Source organism: Phyllobates terribilis, unplaced genomic scaffold (assembly GCF_046119375.1).
Source record: "Phyllobates terribilis strain yellow unplaced genomic scaffold, ASM4611937v1 Scaffold_1__5_contigs__length_1240528914, whole genome shotgun sequence".
Lineage (NCBI taxonomy): Eukaryota > Metazoa > Chordata > Amphibia > Anura > Dendrobatidae > Phyllobates > Phyllobates terribilis.
In genome coordinates, this window is record NW_027362761.1 from 851075109 (window position 1) to 851093250 (window position 18142).

General features: G+C 42.3%; 1 protein-coding gene across 2 annotated transcripts in view; it reads left to right on the forward strand.

Moving 5' to 3' along the window:
* The window catches only part of LOC141153506 (rap1 GTPase-GDP dissociation stimulator 1-A), a 129021-nt gene that overhangs the window by 43716 nt on the left and 67163 nt on the right, over nucleotides 1–18142 (forward strand). For both annotated transcript variants that reach the window (XM_073638376.1, XM_073638385.1), the window contains exon 2: nucleotides 5023–5130. In XM_073638376.1, the coding sequence (XP_073494477.1) occupies nucleotides 5023–5130 (108 nt within the window). The remainder of the gene's footprint in view (nucleotides 1–5022; nucleotides 5131–18142) is intronic.

Sequence of the window (18142 nt, forward strand, 5' to 3'; positions counted from 1 at the left end):
CATAGAGGCATCCAGTATATAAAATGTATACTGTGTGTTATACATTATTTTTCTTCAGTAGAAGATTGTTGTGGTATGCCACTGAGCGCCACAAATCAGGTAAATTCCTAGTTTCCATAGTTCTAAGCAGCCATAAAAAGCCCTCTTATTTTTTTTTTTTTTAGTCAGGCCTATCTCTCCTCATCACAAATCTATTTTTTTCAGTTTCTTCTTTCCTCCATTTTCCCTCTGAACCTGTTCCTTCCTTTCAGCATTTTCCCTTGCACTCAGTAGCACTTGGTATCTTACATAGATGCTGGCTGGTGACTGCTTTATACAGCTTCACTTGAATACACTTATTTAGTATATAAGAGCGCAGGGTCATACAGTACAAGCATTTTTTCCCTTTTATGTCTCCTCTATTTCCTTGTAGATTGTAATGTTATGAGCCAGGCTCACTCCTATTGTGTGAATATATTGTTTGTACATGTAAATTGTGAAGTGCTGCGGAATATGTTGGCGCTGTAGATTTAATAAAACAAAATATTAAACTATGTCCTTCAGAAACTTTGGATGCCACTGCCAAGACAGTGTGAAAATACATAGGATAAGTGCAGACCATGCATTGTCCACCTTGTGAAAAGGTGAATACAGCAAAGATGGAGGCCAAACAGTTACCGGTGCTCCACTTGTCGGGGATTCCAACAGAAACCTGACCGAGTATTGTGTAAGGCTATCTTCCTATTGCGTTTTGTCCTTACCTCAGTGGTTCAGTCAGAGCTCAAGTCTGAAGCCCTGGAAAACCGGATTCGGATGTATGTGTTGACAGGGCCACTGACTGTAATGATGCAGACAGAGTCACTGTGTTCTCTGTCAGAAATTTTCATCCAAATATGCCTATTCGAGGCGAGCTCAAAGACTCAGCCGAGTGTGCTTTGGAGTTCGCGTCAAATAGGCATATTCGGCTGAAAATGTTTTCTGACAGAGCATGTGTCTCTATCTGCATCATTATAGTCGATGGCCCCGTCAACGCTTACATACCGATCCCATTTTCCAGAGCCTCAGACATAAGCTCCAACGGAGCCACTGACCACAGGCTAAAATGCACTGGGATCCCAGCCTTAGTTACTCATTGTTTAGAGGTGTCCCAATTTTTGCTATGGCCATTACAAGATTAGATGAACATTTACTCACCATTACAATTTATTTTTTTGTTTGCTCTTTCGCCTACTTAATGCTTTTTTAGGCCCCATTCACACATCTGTTTTCACGTACGTTTTCTATGGTTTTCATGAATGGGATACATACTCATAATCTATTGAGCTATACACATCTGTAGGTTTTTCTTTTTGGTGAACATGTGTCTGCAAAAAAGAATCCGAGGCATGACCTTGTCAAAATTACCTATACAAGCCTATGAGTCAGTGAAAAATCCCTGACCGCACACATTGCCATCTCGGTGTTCTGTTCGTTTTTAACATTTTAATGGGTGGGAGTAGCTTTGCAATTTTTCTTTTTTTTTTGTCGTGATAAAAACACTGCGGGTAAAATCTGACACCCTGACTAAAAATTGATGAAAAACTGATAAAACAGTCTGATTTTCATAAATCTTTTATACGTACGAGAATGATCCCTGACCTCTAAATGAGACCTTAGTTTGATTTAATTTGACTCGTGAAATAATAAAAATTTGACATCAGCATTTGGGTGCATCGCCGTCTTTCTTTAGTAATTGGCATCTTTTTTTTTTTCTCAATTGTTGGTTTATTTTACTCCACTTTTTTGGGCATAAGTAATTCATAAATGTGTGTAACTTTTAGCCTATCGAATCGCACAGAAACGTTGTCTTTGGGGCAAGGAACTAATAAATGATGTGCCTACAAAATTTGTCATGAAAGCGTCACAAAAAAGGGTAAGAAAACCACAAGTATGAATCTACCCCAATATGTTTAGATAAACAGTTCATATAAATATGAAGGCTGTTTGTGGCCAACTACTAAACGGCTCCAATGTAACCAGACATGTAACAAATAAGGTGGTCCAGTCTGCAAGTATGACGCACAGGGGGTGATCAGAACGACACAAGACCGGGCAGTAGAAGAAAAAGGGCACTCGCCATAAGTATCTTGTATCTTTATTTGGAATAAAAAATCTAGCAGCTAGAGTAGGAAGCTGGTGCATGTGAAGATACAAGACACTATGGTAAGTGTGGCTTTTCTTTCTTCCAAAGCACATAACCTGTTAATATAAATGGTCCACTGCTCACAGTAGTGCATTAGGATGTTTGTTGGCATTTCCATCAGTTTGTTCATAACTCATGACACTCATAAAAACCTAGCCTCGGCGTAATGGGATTGGTTGGATAATGCTCCCTTGCTGGCTATGTAGCTGCCAGTAGATAGCTGTAGACTGCACCAGTCATATAACTGTACTGGGGCCAGTACGGTACTGAAAGTTGCGTATTCACTAGTCATATAGAGCAAGGAGCTGTATAAATCTTGTGCAGAGGAAACAGCAGCCTATAACCACCAAATGTTGTATGATTGGCCATTAGTTAAATGCTCTATATTTTTTTTGTATCATACTCTTAAGCTATACAGCTAGGCCAGTATAAAAATAAAATGATATATTGGACAAAGCTTTTAGCTCCTCATCCCCAATGTAAAGTCTGTAACGGAGCACCTAACCCTAATGTGCCTTTTTATAATAAAGGGCCCCATCAGGCACCAGTCTATTAGCGCTGTGCTCCTATAGCTACGCCCCTTGCCAGAATGCCGAGACACAAAAAAAACAAATGATTGTTTGGGGTGTCAAGCTAAAACGGTCTGCTTCTTCCAGAGGTTCCTGATTGCCCACTTGAAGTGGTGATGCGTTAATAAACAGCTGCAATAGGCGCAAACTGCATTTATTGAGATCACGACAATGCAATCGAAGCTGATGGAACAGGAAAGCATGATGTGCCGTGTCCTATTGTCTGTTATCGGATCTAATCTATTGTGCATTAATCTGATGGATGCGTTTGACGCCCGAGTGCATGAGCCCTTGAGGTCTTCTAACAACCATGTTTTAGCAATCTGATTTCTCAGTAAATGAACAATCACCTCTTATCTGCAGAATCCTCGGTGTTGGGAGAGCTTGTTCTGAATGAACAAATGCAATTCACACTCCTAAATGTGTTTGTATACAGATAAAAGCTTTCTACCGAGATCATCTAAATCCTGATTGATTTCATCAACCTCCTTTCTTCACAGTTTCTATTACATGTACTATAAAATGTAAAAATGTGCCAATGTTGTGCAGGTGGATCTACACCAGGTGCATTGCCGGATAGTACTGCTATACTAAAACCATATGTTGGATATCTAAAGGAAGGAGGAAAACAGGGCGCAGCGTAGTGTAAATATCCTTGTGACATTAATGAGCACAGTGACACTATCAGAGGCGTAAAGTAGTATGCTCACCCTAAGGAAACAACATTGATTCTAAGCTAAAATATGGTAAATCATGGTCAATCTTAATGTGTTAAAAAATAGAGGTAACCAATGGTACTGCTGACTTAGCCTACACTTGAGCCCTGCGCCCAATCACCGCTGGTGTCTGTGTCCCCACCTTTGGACCTATTAGTAATCAAGAGGAAGTGAGAGGGCAGCCACAGCTCTCACCCCCCTTTGGTTAGATTATACGTCCGAAGACCGGGACAGACTCCTCAGTGATTGGGCGCAGGGCTCACGTGTCATAACAGCACATGAGCGAACACAAACGCGAGTGCTGATACCACCGGAACGGCGCCTGCATGGGAGGGAGGAGAATATACTTTTTTTTTATTTTCACAGGGGCAAACATTCACATAGACAAGGGGGTTGCCCTAGTAGTGGACAACCCCTTTAAAGGGAATCTGTCACCACTTTGGAGTTATCAGACCTCTACCATGGCCATACAGGGTATAGAAAAGTAAATCTATACATACCTGTATGGCCCATAGCAGAGAATTGATTGCAGAGAAAAGCTCTTTACTCAATTAGGCATACCGCCTGTACAAAATAGAATTATCATATTCTCCCTTCTCCACTATAGTTCACAGGGCCCTGTGATGTGCACTGTGCTCCCTGCAAGGTTCTTTTGCACAGGAGCCAGCGAGTCACTGTCACAGGCTGGAGGCGGGCGGAGGGGCCGGGGAATCGCGGGCGGAGGGGCCGGGGAATCGCAGACTGTGAGCGGGCGGAGGGGCCAGGGAATCGCAGACTGTGAGCGGGCGGAGGGGCCGGGGAATGGCAGACAGAGAGCGGGCCACCACACCCACAGAGAAGTTTTGTGGTATATGCACAGTTGGTTGAATGGAAAGTTTGCATCTTTATAAGCAGATGCCATAACTTTGGAATGGAGGGGCACATACGAATAACAAAAACTGTTTCAGAATCAGTAGAACAGCACCAATTCGAGGAGGCTCTCATTTTCAATTAAAAAAAACAAGTGAAAGGTTCACTTTATTTAACATGTCTGATCCTTTGTCACAGGGGATAAGCTTCTATATGATTGTTCGAATGGAGCGTGCTAGCCTGTGAGGGAATCTGGAAGAATGGCTGTCAGCTCGACAAGAGTTTTGTCTAACTACCATACAGCCAAGATAATAGTCAGAAGCTTCTACAGTGTAGGAAGGAATTGTAAAGAAGCAGCAAATGCAAAACCTCTACAAGGTGCAGTTGGAGAATGCATACTAACATCATGACCTGGATTACTTTTCATTCTTGTATAGAGATTTCCATATACTTAATAATTAAGCATTTTGTCACGTATTCAGTTCACAGGCGGTGTAAATACCCAATTTTCAGACATGCTGTCTGCGTTGGTATTATGTTGCTAGTCCAGCGGTGTCTGTTTGGGGTGGCGCAGTTCATTTTCTATTTCTTAGGGATATCCTAACCACTGGCAGTGAGAGGATTGTCATTTCATGGGTGTTCTTCATCAGTTCTGATCATATGAACAGCACATATGTAACTTCAGGCTATTGGGCTGATTTCTTCCGTTTTATTGCTTATATTGCAGATAATTTAAGTGACACCTTGGAGAAATTGAAGCTAACTGGATCTGACTGTGCAGCTGACAAGTTAGATGGATGTTTGGATTGTCTGCTCCAGGCACTTGGTCAAAACAGTAAGTTCCCAAATCATCTTTCTTATAATTACATGGTTGCAAATGTGATAACATTTATTTGCCTTTGATGCTGTGCACATATTCCACTTTTCTTTTATTTATTTTTTCTCCACGTACAAGAAAAACTGATGACACTAGGACGACACTGATCAAAGTCTGAATAAAATATCTCAGATTTTATTGTGCGTGAGAAATACTGACGTCTGAATGAGCCCTAAAAGTGGTATAGAAAAATCCTAGCACAGTTGCATGACTTTTAAAGCATGTTGTGCTGACTTCATTCTGAAGCTTGCCCAAGTTGTCACTATAACTTTATATAGTTTTCTTCCAAACTTTAGAAAGATATGAATTTTTGTAATAGTTTTCAGTCTCTCTCGCAAACACTTTGGCAGTGCTGCTTCAATGCCCAGTTTATGCTCCATTTAAACAAACCCTGATACAACTCCAAAGGCAAGCATGGTGGAAGAGTAGGTTTTCTCCTGTCAGATAACTACTCCTTTACCCAAATCCCACTGCCATCCTCCGTTACTCTTCCCTCTTTTGAAATGCATTCTGTGCGCATCTATTCCCCATCCAACCTCCAACTGGCCATCATTTACCGCCCCCCAGGACCAGCCACCTCTTTCTTCGACGACTTCACCACCTGGCTGCTTCATTTTCTTTCCGCTGACATCCCCACTATCATCATGGATGACTTCAACATCTCCATTGACACTTCCCACTCCTCTGTCTCTAAGCTTCTAGCCCTCACTTCCTCCTTCTTCCCCTCACTCACAAAGATGGCCACACACTGGACCTCCTCTTCACCCACCTCTGTTCCCTCTCTAACTCACCTTTACCTCTTTCTGACCACAACCTACTTACATTCTCTACCCTCTCCTCTCCATGGCTACAATCCCCACTCCACAAACTTGCACACCCTCGCAGAAGAAATCTCAAACACCATGATCTACACTCACTCTCTGAATCCCTTCTCCCTCTTGCAGACATAAGTTCCTTACATGATGCAGATGCTGCTGCCACTTTATATAACACCACAACAGCTGCAGCTCTCAATTTGGTTGCCCCCCTCACACAAACCACAGCTCGCACACTAACCTGGCTAAAGAACTGCAAAGGGCCTCCAGGGTTTCTGAGTGTAGATGGAAAAGGTTCCACTCCAACAAGCACTTCATCGCATTCAAACAGTCCCTCACTACCTTCAAGTCCACACTCACTGCATCAAAACAAACATACTTCTCATCTCTCATATCCTCCCTGTCTCACAACCCTAAACAGCTTTTCAACACCTTCAATTCTCTCCTCTGTCCCCAGCGCCTTCTCCCTCTCCTCTCCTCTCATCTCAGCCGAAGACTTTGCCCCGTTCTTCAAGCAGAAGATTGACAGCATCAGACAAAACTTTAGCCTAAAGTCCCCACAGCCCTTCCTCATATCTACTCAACCCTCCTCCTCCAAAACGAGCTTCTCCACCATTATGGAAGATCAAGTTTCCTCTTTACTCTCCAAATCACACCTTACCACCTGCGAACTTGACCCAATCCCATCCCACCTCATTCTTAACCTCACCACATGTTCATCCCAACCCTAACCCACCTTTTCAACCTGTCACTAACAACTGATTTCTTCCCCTCGTGCTTCAAGCATGCCTCGATAACACCCATCCTCAAAAAGCCCTCCCTTGACCCATCCTGCCTGACTAGCTATCACCCCATATCACTTCTCCCCTATGCCTTCAAACTACTGGAATAACACGTCCTCCTTGAACTGTCTTCCCACCTCTCCTCCTGCTCCCTTTTTGACCACTTAGAATCTGGCTTCCGAACGCATCACTCCACTGAAACTGCCCTGACTAAAGTCACCAACGACCTAATAACTGCCAAGTCCAAGCGACATTACTCTGTCCTCCTCCTCCTAGACCTATCATCTGCCTTTGACACAGTGGATCATTCCCTCTTACTACAGACTCTCTCATCTATCGGCATCACAGACTTGGCCCTATCCTGGATCTCCTCATACCTAACAGACCAGACATTCAGTGTCTCCCACTCACACACCACCTCCTCATCTCGCGCTCTATCTGTCGGTATCCTCCAAGGTTCAGTCCTAGGACCCCTTCTCTTGTCCATCTACACCTTTGGCCTCGGACAGCTCATAGAGTCCCATGGCTTTCAGTATCACCTCTATGCTGATGACACACAGATCTACATCTCTGGATCTGATATCAACTCCCTACTAACCAGAATCCCACGTCTGTCCGCTATTTCATCTTTCTTCTCTGCTACATTCCTAAAACTTAACATGGATAAAACCGAATTCATCATCTTTCCACCGCCTCACTCAACCCCCCCCAACTGACCTATCCATCATAGTCAATGGCTGCTCACTCTCCCCAGTCCCGCAAGCTCGCTGCCTCGGGGTAACCCTGGACTCTAATCTCTCCTTCAAACCACATATCCAAGCCCTTTCCACTTCCTGCCGACTCCAACTTAAAAATATCTCCCGGATCTGAACATTCCTCAACCACGAATCTGCAAAAACACTAGTGCGTGCCCTCATAATCTCACTCCTTGACTACTGCAACCTCCTGCTCTGTGGCCTCCCCTCTAAGGCTGTGTGCCCACTATGCGTTTTTTTTAAGCGTTTCTGCAGCGGCAATTCCGCCGCGGAAACGCTTAAACGCTTGGTAGAAAGTCTGCAATGGTCCCCAATGATAATCCGCATGTGCTGTGCACATACTGCGAAAAAATCCGCAGCACTATAATTTATTTTGTGGAATCGTGGCGTAATCACCGCCATTGACTTGCATTGAATCGTATAATATCCGCATGACTACCTGTAGTCATGCGGATATTATGCGATTAATGCGCGTATGGTACCCGGGTTTGGAGAAGAGGAGACTCTCATCCAGACCCAGGTACCATAGTACCTGTAGTTAAAGAAGTAAAATAAAAAAAAAACATATACTTACCTTCTGATGGCCCCCTGTCTGCTCCCGGTGGTGCTGCTGGCTCTTCGGCTGCTCGCGGTGGTGTGAAAGGACCTTCCATCACGTCGGCGGTCGCGTGACCTGTCGCATGACTAAATGACGTAATGGAAGGTCCTTTTACGCCACCGAAGACAACGGAGAAGGAGACCGGGGGCCATCAGAAGTTAAGTATAATGCTTGTTTGTTTGTTTTTTTTTCACCTTTTTATTCTTATTTTTTTTTTTTTTTTTTTCTTACTATTGATGCTGCAAACTTGGTCAAGTTGTCAAGCACTTCTCCAAGTGATGCTAAAATCACTTGGAAAAGCGCTTGACAACCTGCATGCGAAATCGCATGTAAAAACGCTTCTACCTGGCAGGAAAAACGCATGAAAAATCTGCATGTTCTCATTTGTGATATGTGAGAGGTGTGTATATGTCTCTTGGTTTCTTCACCTATCCCGTGTGGACATTAAAATAGGTTTCATATCACCGTATGTCTTACAATTGCAGTGTATATTTTTTATGTTTCATGCATGTAATTTTTAATGGTCCTACTATCTCACTACTTATTTTACCATCTTACTACGTCATCATTGACCTCTTTAAAAAGGTCATGATCAGTATCCTGTTAATAATAAATAGCAAGGGGCTAAAACATAACCTTTATTCAGTATTATTTTAAAAAAGGTGCAAGGTGCATGCATAAATACAAGAAGTACCAAAGTACAAAAAATGTTAAGACAAAATAGGAAACTTATCCTGATGGTGTTCCTATATAAGAAATAGGTCACACAAGACCTTTGCGGAAATGATATCTCAGGTAAATGATGGATACGAACAAAGATAATCTCACTGGTATAGTCCACCAAACAACAGTGTGCTCTCTAGCTATTTCCCATCCATTATTCAACCAGACAATGTGAACTGAGGTCTAAGATGGCAGACATACAAGAAACAGAGGCATGTTCACACTAGCAAAAAAGAAGCAAGACAAAAATATATCTCATACCCTACCATAATTATATATAAATGTAAAGCAAAATTGCATAATAAATATAGGGTACTTAGTGAACTATTTTTGATCAAAAAAAGTATACAAGCCGTCCCACCAGCGGCAAGGTGACCCTAAATTGGGACGGTACCTATACTGCCTATATTAAAAACCTTACTGTATATCAAAGTTGAAGTAATGCATATAAAAGGGTAGACAAATAGGACCGATTTTTTGATCAAAAATAGTTCACTAAGTACCCTATATTTATTATGCAATTTTGCTTTACATTTATATATAATTATGGTAGGGTATGAGATATATTTTTGTCTTGCTTCTTTTTTGCTAGTGTGAACATGCCTCTGTTTCTTGTATGTCTGCCATCTTAGACCTCAGTTCACATTGTCTGTTTTTTTGACTTGTTTGCATTCTGTGCAATTTAAGGGTGTGGCATGCCCTTTGTTGAGCTGATTGGTATATATGTAGCTTACCACGGGCCTAGGTGGTCTGGAGTTGGGACCCGGTCCTATTTGTCTACCCTTTTATATGCATTACTTCAACTTTGATATACAGTAAGGTTTTTAATATAGGCAGTATAGGTACCGTCCCAATTTAGGGTCACCTTGCCGCTGGTGGGACGGCTTGTATACTTTTTTTGATCAAAAATAGTTCACTAAGTACCCTATATTTATTATGCAATTTTGCTTTACATTTATATATAATTATGGTAGGGTATGAGATATATTTTTGTCTTGCTTCTTTTTTCCATCCATTATTCAGCCAAGTTAGATAAAGTATTGATGTAGATACAATACACAGCGTATGGGAAAGGTATGTGCTAGTAAGTGTATAAAGCAACTCCGCCAACCATATAGACCAACAGCAAAAATGTTTTCATTATATCCACAACTGAATAAACTATTTTGTGGCATTAAACATCTATAATATAAGGCAGGATGTGTGTCTCTGTCTGAAGCCTCGATAGACTGAGCATGCTCAGTGTGGCGCCATGATGACTATATGTCCAGGACAAGAGAGAGAGGGAGAGAGACACATTCGTGACTACACTCCTATATTATCAGTACGTTATACATACAGCGCTCAGCAAAAGTGAGTACACCCCTGTACTATCAGTACATTATATATACAGCGCTCAGCATAAGTGAGTACACCCCACAGTATTCTCAGTACGTTATACATACAGTGCTCAGCCTAAGTGAGTACACCCCCCTGTATCCTCAGTACGTTATACATACAGCGCTCTGCATAAGTGAGTACACCCCCCTGTATCCTCACTACGTTATACATACAGCGTTCACCATAAGTCAGTACACCCCCCTGTATTCTCAGTACGTTATATATACAGCGTTCAGCATAAGAAAGTACACCCACCTGTATTCAGTACATTATACATACAGCGCTCAGTGTAAGTCAGTACACCCCCCTGTATTCTCAGTACGTTCTATATACAGCGTTCAGCATAAGTACACCCCCCTGTATTCTCAGTACGTTATACATACAACGCTCAGCATAAGTGAGTACACCCCCCTATATTCTCAGTACGTTATACATACAGCGCTCAGCGTAAGTGAGTACACCCCCCTGTATTCTCAGTACGTTATACATACAGCGCTCAGCGTAAGTGAGTACACCCCCCTGTATTCTAAGGGCATCTATAATATAAGGCGGGATGTGTGTCTCTGTCTGAAGCCTTGATAGACTGCGCATGCGTGACGCGCAGTCTGGCTCCAGACAGAAGCAGGCATCCAGCTGTTACAGGTAAGAGGAGTATATGGTGCCGGAGATCGTGGTATGTGTAGACACTGAACGCATACCGCGATCTCCGGCGCCATACTTACATACTTGACTGACCGGGAGGAGCGTTGCCGCGGCGCCTCTCTTCGCTGGAGTCTTCAGCAAAATGGCGCCGGACAGCGCGTTGCTCCAGCGCCGCACTCCTCCCTCGGCCTCCGGCAGAAGAGGACGCAGCAGCGCTGGAGTACAGAGAAGAAAGGTGAGTATAACTGTTCATTTTTTTTGTATGTGTGTACAGTGTGAAAGGGATGAAGGGGGCCGCACATAACAGGATTGTGGGGTGAGGGGACCATGCATATATCAGGATTGGGGGGGTGAGGTGTACCACACATACCAGGATTGGGGGTGAGGGGTACCACACATACCAGGATTGGGGGTGAGGGGTACCACACATACCAGGATTGGGTGTGAGGGGTACCACACATACCAGGATTGGGTGTGAGGGGTGCCACGCATACCCGGATTGGGGGGTGAGGGGTGCCACGCATACCAGGATTGGGGGGTGAGGGGTGCCACGCATATGAGGATTGGGGGGGTGAGGGGTGCCACGCATACCAGGATTGGGGGGGTGAGGGGTGCCACGCATACCAGGATTGGGGGGGGTGAGGGGTGCCACGCATGCCGGGATTGGGGGTGAGGGATAGGGTGCCATGCATACCAGGATGAGGGATACCATACACACCAGGATTGGGGGGTGAGGGGTGCCACGCATACCAGGATTGGGGGGTGAGGGGTGCCACGCATACCAGGATTGGGGGGTGAGGGGTGCCACGCATATGAGGATTGGGGGGGTGAGGGGTGCCACTCATACCAGGATTGGGGGGGTGAGGGGTGCCACGCATACCAGGATTGGGGGGGTGAGGGGTGCCACGCATGCCGGGATTGGGGGTGAGGGATAGGGTGCCATGCATACCAGGATGAGGGATACCATACACACCAGGATTGAGGGTGAGGGGTGCCACGCATACCAGGATTGGGGGTGAGGGGTGCCACGCACACCAGGATTGGGGGTGAGGGGTACCACGCATACCAGGATTGGATGGTGGGGACAGGATGGGGGCAGCACAAATACTAGGAGGGGGGCAGCACATACCAGCATGGGAGACCATATACCAATAAAAATGCTCGCCACCCGGGCGTAGAACGGGTTCAATAGCTAGTTATTATATAATCGTAGAGGAAATTTTTCAACTTATCTGATCCTCCATTAATGATGGGTATGCAGTCTCAACGCAGACAGTCAGTATCCTGTTACCATGTACCTGATGAAGGAGCCAGATATGCCCTGAAACGCGTAGTCCGAATAAAAAGTATTTCATCTCACCCGTGGTCCTCATCGTTCTGTCAGCGCTCACCAAGTCTGCGTTATTTTTCATCCCCCCCCCCCCCCCATATCCGAGTCCGGGTGCCCAGGGCTTTGCGGACGCTGCTGCAGCTGTTGGAGGGAGTCTATATACGCCTTTGTCAGTGTTGTGCCTGCTGCACAACACATAGTAAGTGTAGCAACTCACATTTTTCTAACTTGTCTCCATTGGTTGATCGCAGTAGGAGCGCTTTTCCCTCTCCCTTCTTTCAATTAATCTGTAAGATCAGTGAATTTAGAGAACAACTATAGACCGGCCATACCACTGTGACAAAATTGGCCAAACTCAACAATATTCTTCATGCTGAGACCAAAGTTGGTTTTATCATATGAGAATATGAAAAGAATGCTATATGTAAAGTCTACCATTGCCGAAATCAGAAATGTGTCTGTGTAGGCCCATAGACTAGGGCTGGTTAGAGAATGAAGAAGGACTTTTCAGGAGGAAAATTGCTATGATTACTACTTTATCCGGAGTATCTCCAATTCTCTGACCCCTCAGATACAGTTTTCCATATGTGGCATTGTTTTTCAGCGCTTCTGCACAGCTGAACTTTTATAAACTGCTGACTATAGTTATGTTCCTTTATTCTATGGCAGACCATGGTACTTTTATGTTAGTAAGCGAGATTGGAATGCATGTGGTTTCGTGCTTTTTATGGAAGAAATGACTAAGTCTAAAAGGAATATATATTCAGGTTTAAAAATAATAATTAAGACTAGTTTTGAGCCTGTCATGTCTATGACAATATTATGTCTTGCTTTAGTCATACCATTCACAGCAAAAATGTGTTAAAGGGACCTCATCAGAAATGGAACCATATTGTAACTCTTTTTTAACTATACCTATGTATAATCAAGTATTGCAGTCTTTATATATCTCTATGCTGTATATATATCCTTGCAGACTAGAGACTTTTCACTTTATTGTTGCTGTAAAATCTTTACTGTTCTCTGCAATTAGAACTATCTCTAGCAGACAAAAGAGGTGTCCATATTTAGTACATAAATGTTGGCTAGAATACATAATTTTAATTGGTTTTTCGGATGGTTGTGTAAAAACATCTTGCGCTAAACAGAAATCTGGTAAAAATTGTCACCTAACAGCGTGTGATCATTTAGCAGGTTGTGCTTATGCATGTTAACCCCTTAAAGGGAATCTGTCAGCAGGATTTCACCCCTCCATCCCTCAAGTATTTATATGTGCATGTAGCCGTTTCAAAGAAGTCCAGAAATACTTTTTACATGGCCAGTCCGTTCCTCCGATACTGAGAAATAAGTGTTTGTTTGAATTGATAGCCTCATTTGCATATTTGTAGTTCTGAAGCCTCTGTCACTCCAGCTCTATTCCCGGCCCAGCGCTGCCTCCTGCTTGGCACTAGAGTAGCATCCTTGTTTATTGTATTGAAGAAGGAATCCGGCACTCATTGAGTTGCAGAAAAAAAATATCGGCTTTATTTATTATAAATCTATTATTCTTCTGCAACTCAATAAGTGCCGGATTCTTTCTTCACTGAGTATATGGAGTGGAATCCTATCCTGGCACCGTATTTTTATAGAGTGACGTACATCCTATCTATATATTGCTTGCTTAATTGATGCTTGCACTCTATTTGCCTGCTTCATTTAATAAAAAGTAATCAAAATGAATAAAAAGTTATGACTCAACAGAAGCATTTTTCATCTTTCCTCGGGAGAGTGTCATGGGTTATACATTTACTGTTTGATTCTTTCAAGTCCTTTAGGCACCCCTTCATCTGTGCCTGGATGCAGAACATTTAGGCCATATTCACACATAGCGTAAAAGCTGCTTTTTTTTCCAACTGCATTTTTTTTTAGTATAAAATCTGCTGCATTTAATAGGTTAAGAAAAGTGAATGTGATCTAATGAATATTTGAGCCCACTGTATGTTTAAAAATTGCATTTGAGCTGTCCTTATCTGCTTTTATGAGGAGCCTGAAAAAATCATGCAAAAAAACGCAATTGTGTTTTTAAATGTAGAATTCCATAAATTTTGCCATTAAAGCACTCCTCCTCCCATCAAAGTTTTTATCCTGTTAATATATTGCAGTCATCATATTATATAGCACTGTGTACTTACAATTGCTCATTTTACCCTTCTACCAGCTAATTCTTCTCTTTTCTCTGCTTTATGTAGAAGCAGTAAGTTTCTTGTACCTGCAAAAATCATTCCCCTCTTCAACCCAACTGCTGCCCTCCTACCAGGGACTTTTGCAGTGACTGATGAGTGATACAGGGAAAATTGACCTCCTGTTTCTACATAGAGCTAGAAGGAATCGGCTATCTTTTTTTTTTTTTAATCGCGTGATGTCATAGACCTAATGGAAAATAGAAGAATTAACTGTGTAGAAAGTCAAAATGAGCGACTGTAAGTACACAGTGCTATATAATATGATTGCAATATATTAAGACGATAAAAGTTTTGATAGGAGGAGTGCTTCTTTAAAAAAAAAAAAAAAATGCATAAAAAAATGGGACAAAGAGATTGAAAAAAGTAGAATTTGCCTATTTTTTTGTGCCGAAATCTTAAGAAAAATTGCTTTTCCAAATGTGGGAACATGATCTTAGATAATCCTTCGTTAATGGAGCGGTGGTCATGCATGCACACTGACACTTCATTCAGTGTCTGTGGGATTGGCAGAGATGGCCGAGCACTACGTCATAAGTCCTTTTTGTGGACTAACCCTTCACAATCCCATAGTGGAATGTAGTGGGAATCACAACTTCTTAGCTGAGTTGTGGTTAGAAGAATAGCTTGGGGAGCATGACATACAGGATGGCACTGCCAACGTTTGGAATCCCAATGTCACTTACTACTAAATATGGCGATATTTGCACATCAGTTGTAATAAGTCCCTGCTTTACACAAAGCATCAGGACTAAATCCATGTAGCTAACACTGCTTTCTCTTTCCATTGGTAGTAATAGATAGCCTAACACTCTGCCGCCCTATTTATTAATCTTCCACGTTATTTTAGTGAGGACACTTTGTTTATTAAGCGTGAACGAGATGCATTTGCTCATATGTGTATCTGGATTTTATCATGGCAGATTACTGAAGGTAGCGCACTGCTCATGTTAGTTCACATTGTGTCAGATCTTCATTTTGGCTTCTTGGTTGATTTGTAATGTTCTGCCGAGTTATAATAAGGATAGCAGGAGAGCTGTCCTTGTACATTTGCCTTGTTTTGGTACCCATCTGTTGGGTTACTCTGTGGTGGCTTATGTCACTTTTATGCTTTTGCAGTAGAAGGAAACTGTACGTGAAATACTTCTGCTAAGTCATTTCTAGTGTTCATTCTAGAACATTTAAAGGGTTTGTCAGCTTTCCGAAAATCTGGTGCCCCAGGGAACAGTTTACTTAAAAAAATAAATGGAAAAATAAAACCTCTTTACTTCCTAATCCAGTGGTTCTTTATGGGGTATTCGCATCTCCAAGATCCTATCCCAATATGTAGTAGGTGTAGTAATAATAATAATATTAGCAAATACCTACAATTAGAAATGTAGTGTAGTATTTTTGTTTCGCTATGTCTCTTTCCTCATACGCAGGCATTGCAGGACCTTGGGTATCCGTGGTTACGTTCACTGATAGACAGCTAGCTGCTAGTGGTTGTAACCGTGGATACCTAAGGTCCTGTATTGCCTGCACATGAGTTAAGTGGCATAGCGAATCAGAAATACTATACTACTTTTCTAATTAGAGGTATTTGCTAATATTATTACACCTACTACATATTGGGATAGGATCTTGGAGATGGGAATATCCCTTTAACTCCAGTCCTCAAGAACCACCAATAGATCATGTTTTCAGGATTCCCTTAGTATTGCACAGGTGATGGAATTATTACTTGTGTAATACTAATGAAATTCTGAAAACACGATCTGTTGGTGGCAGGGCTCTGGAGTCGGTATAAAATGGACCGACTCAGACTCCTAAAAATATATAATAAATGGGGTACAGTAGTTCAATGCAGTTTGGGGAATATTTTTTCATAAGAATTTGGGAAAGTTATGAAATGTCCTATAAATGTCTGTCCTATTCCTGATCTAGACTTTTAGCTGAGATTAATCTGTTCCACAGTAAATTTATCACTTGTATGGGGGAGTCGGTGTCTTGGAGTTGGAGTCGGTGTCTTGGAAATTGAGGAGTCGAAGGTTTGGCTTACCGACTCCACAACCCTGGTTGGTGGGTCTTGAGGACTGGAGTTGGGAACCACTGCCCTATCCCAAGTATCCACTGCTGCTCTGATATTGGCTTAAGCTCTGATATCACTTTGACTGTTCGTCAGCCAGCCAGTGAGTTCAGCGGCTCTGCCCTTGTAGATGAACACCCCACTCAGAGCTGCTGAACTCACTGATTGGCTGCCGCGCTGGACCTTACCGCTATCGGGTACCAAGAGCAATATCATAGACTCCGCTTTAAACCTGAGTAAGGCAAAGGTGTGGGGTTTTTTTTTTAACTTCATCTGGTGTCCAGAATTTTCTGAAAGGGGTCAACCCCTTTTGTTGGCCATACATGACTACTGCTTATAAGTCACTTGACCTCTCTCTAAGACCAGTTTTATATGTTCATCATTCACTTCACAGTCTTAATACTGACCAAATCACGAGTCTCATAAGCTGAACTCAAGAGACCCGTATATAACAATGATGCTGTTGATTTCAGGTCAGGAGACCCGTGGCTGGTCTTGATAGACTGGTCCATATTCAGAACATGAATGAATAATGGCTCCTTGCAATGTTCTTCCTCATACATTAAGACCTTAATGCAATATGATGTATACATATGTCATTGCTTAAGGTGCCGAGCTCCCTCCACATGCGGTAGATATCCGCTACATAACCAACATCTGTGTCTCACAGCAGTGGCCGGTAATAGTGCCTGTCACTGCTGTTTAAATGCCATGTCCTTAAAGGGTTAAAGTGGATATGTCTCCAGATCTTGCAGTACAATTTGCATACATTATTATACATAATTAGATCTTAGACTTGAGAAATATGGTGTGCTTACTTTGAAAATCCATGTCTAAATTGCTGTATAATCTTTATTAAAAGTTTACCTGCTTAATATTACAAGCTGGACTGCTAAAATACTCATTTGTATTTCATGAGTAGGCAGCCATTCTAATTTGACTTTTCAAAGTAAGTACACCAGCCTTGTCAAGTCTAAAACCTTTATTTTGTAATGTAAACTGTTTGTATTGTGAAATTTGGTGACAAATGTCATTTAAATGTGTTTCCTTTTTGGAATCAGTAGAAAAATGATCCGGTGAGGTCTTCTACATAAAGCTTCACTTTTCTTATTCAAATTTTGTAAAATACATCCGCAGTTGGACCCTTAAGTGTGTCTAGGTTTCAAAAACTGCTCCTTTCATCATGGCTGTATCATTTGTGGATGTATTTTTAACATTTTGGATAATAAAAGTGAAGTTTGTTAATGGATTTTTTTCTTTTTCTTTAATACATTGACCTTGTGCAAATTAGGGATTGTATAGGGAGGCAGAAGACTAGCTGTTCTTACAGATGAAGATTTTATCGGTTGCCCTTAGTCGGCCCTTGCACAATTAATATGTATATTTGAACAGAATTTGTAAGCAGCTTACGTATTACATGATTCCACTTCAGTTTATGGATAGAAATTGGATTGCCCTTAAAAATCCACGCATCACTATTTCTTTGTGAAATGTAATTGTGCTAAGCTCAGTGATTGTCTGCAGCAGTGATTTTAGCTGTCCACGTGACTTTACTGGTGCAGACAAAGCACTGAAATAGAAGAGTACTATAATTTAAGGCAGAGTTCCCCAACTCCAGGCCTCAAGGCCCACCAACAGGTCATGTTTTCAGGATTTCC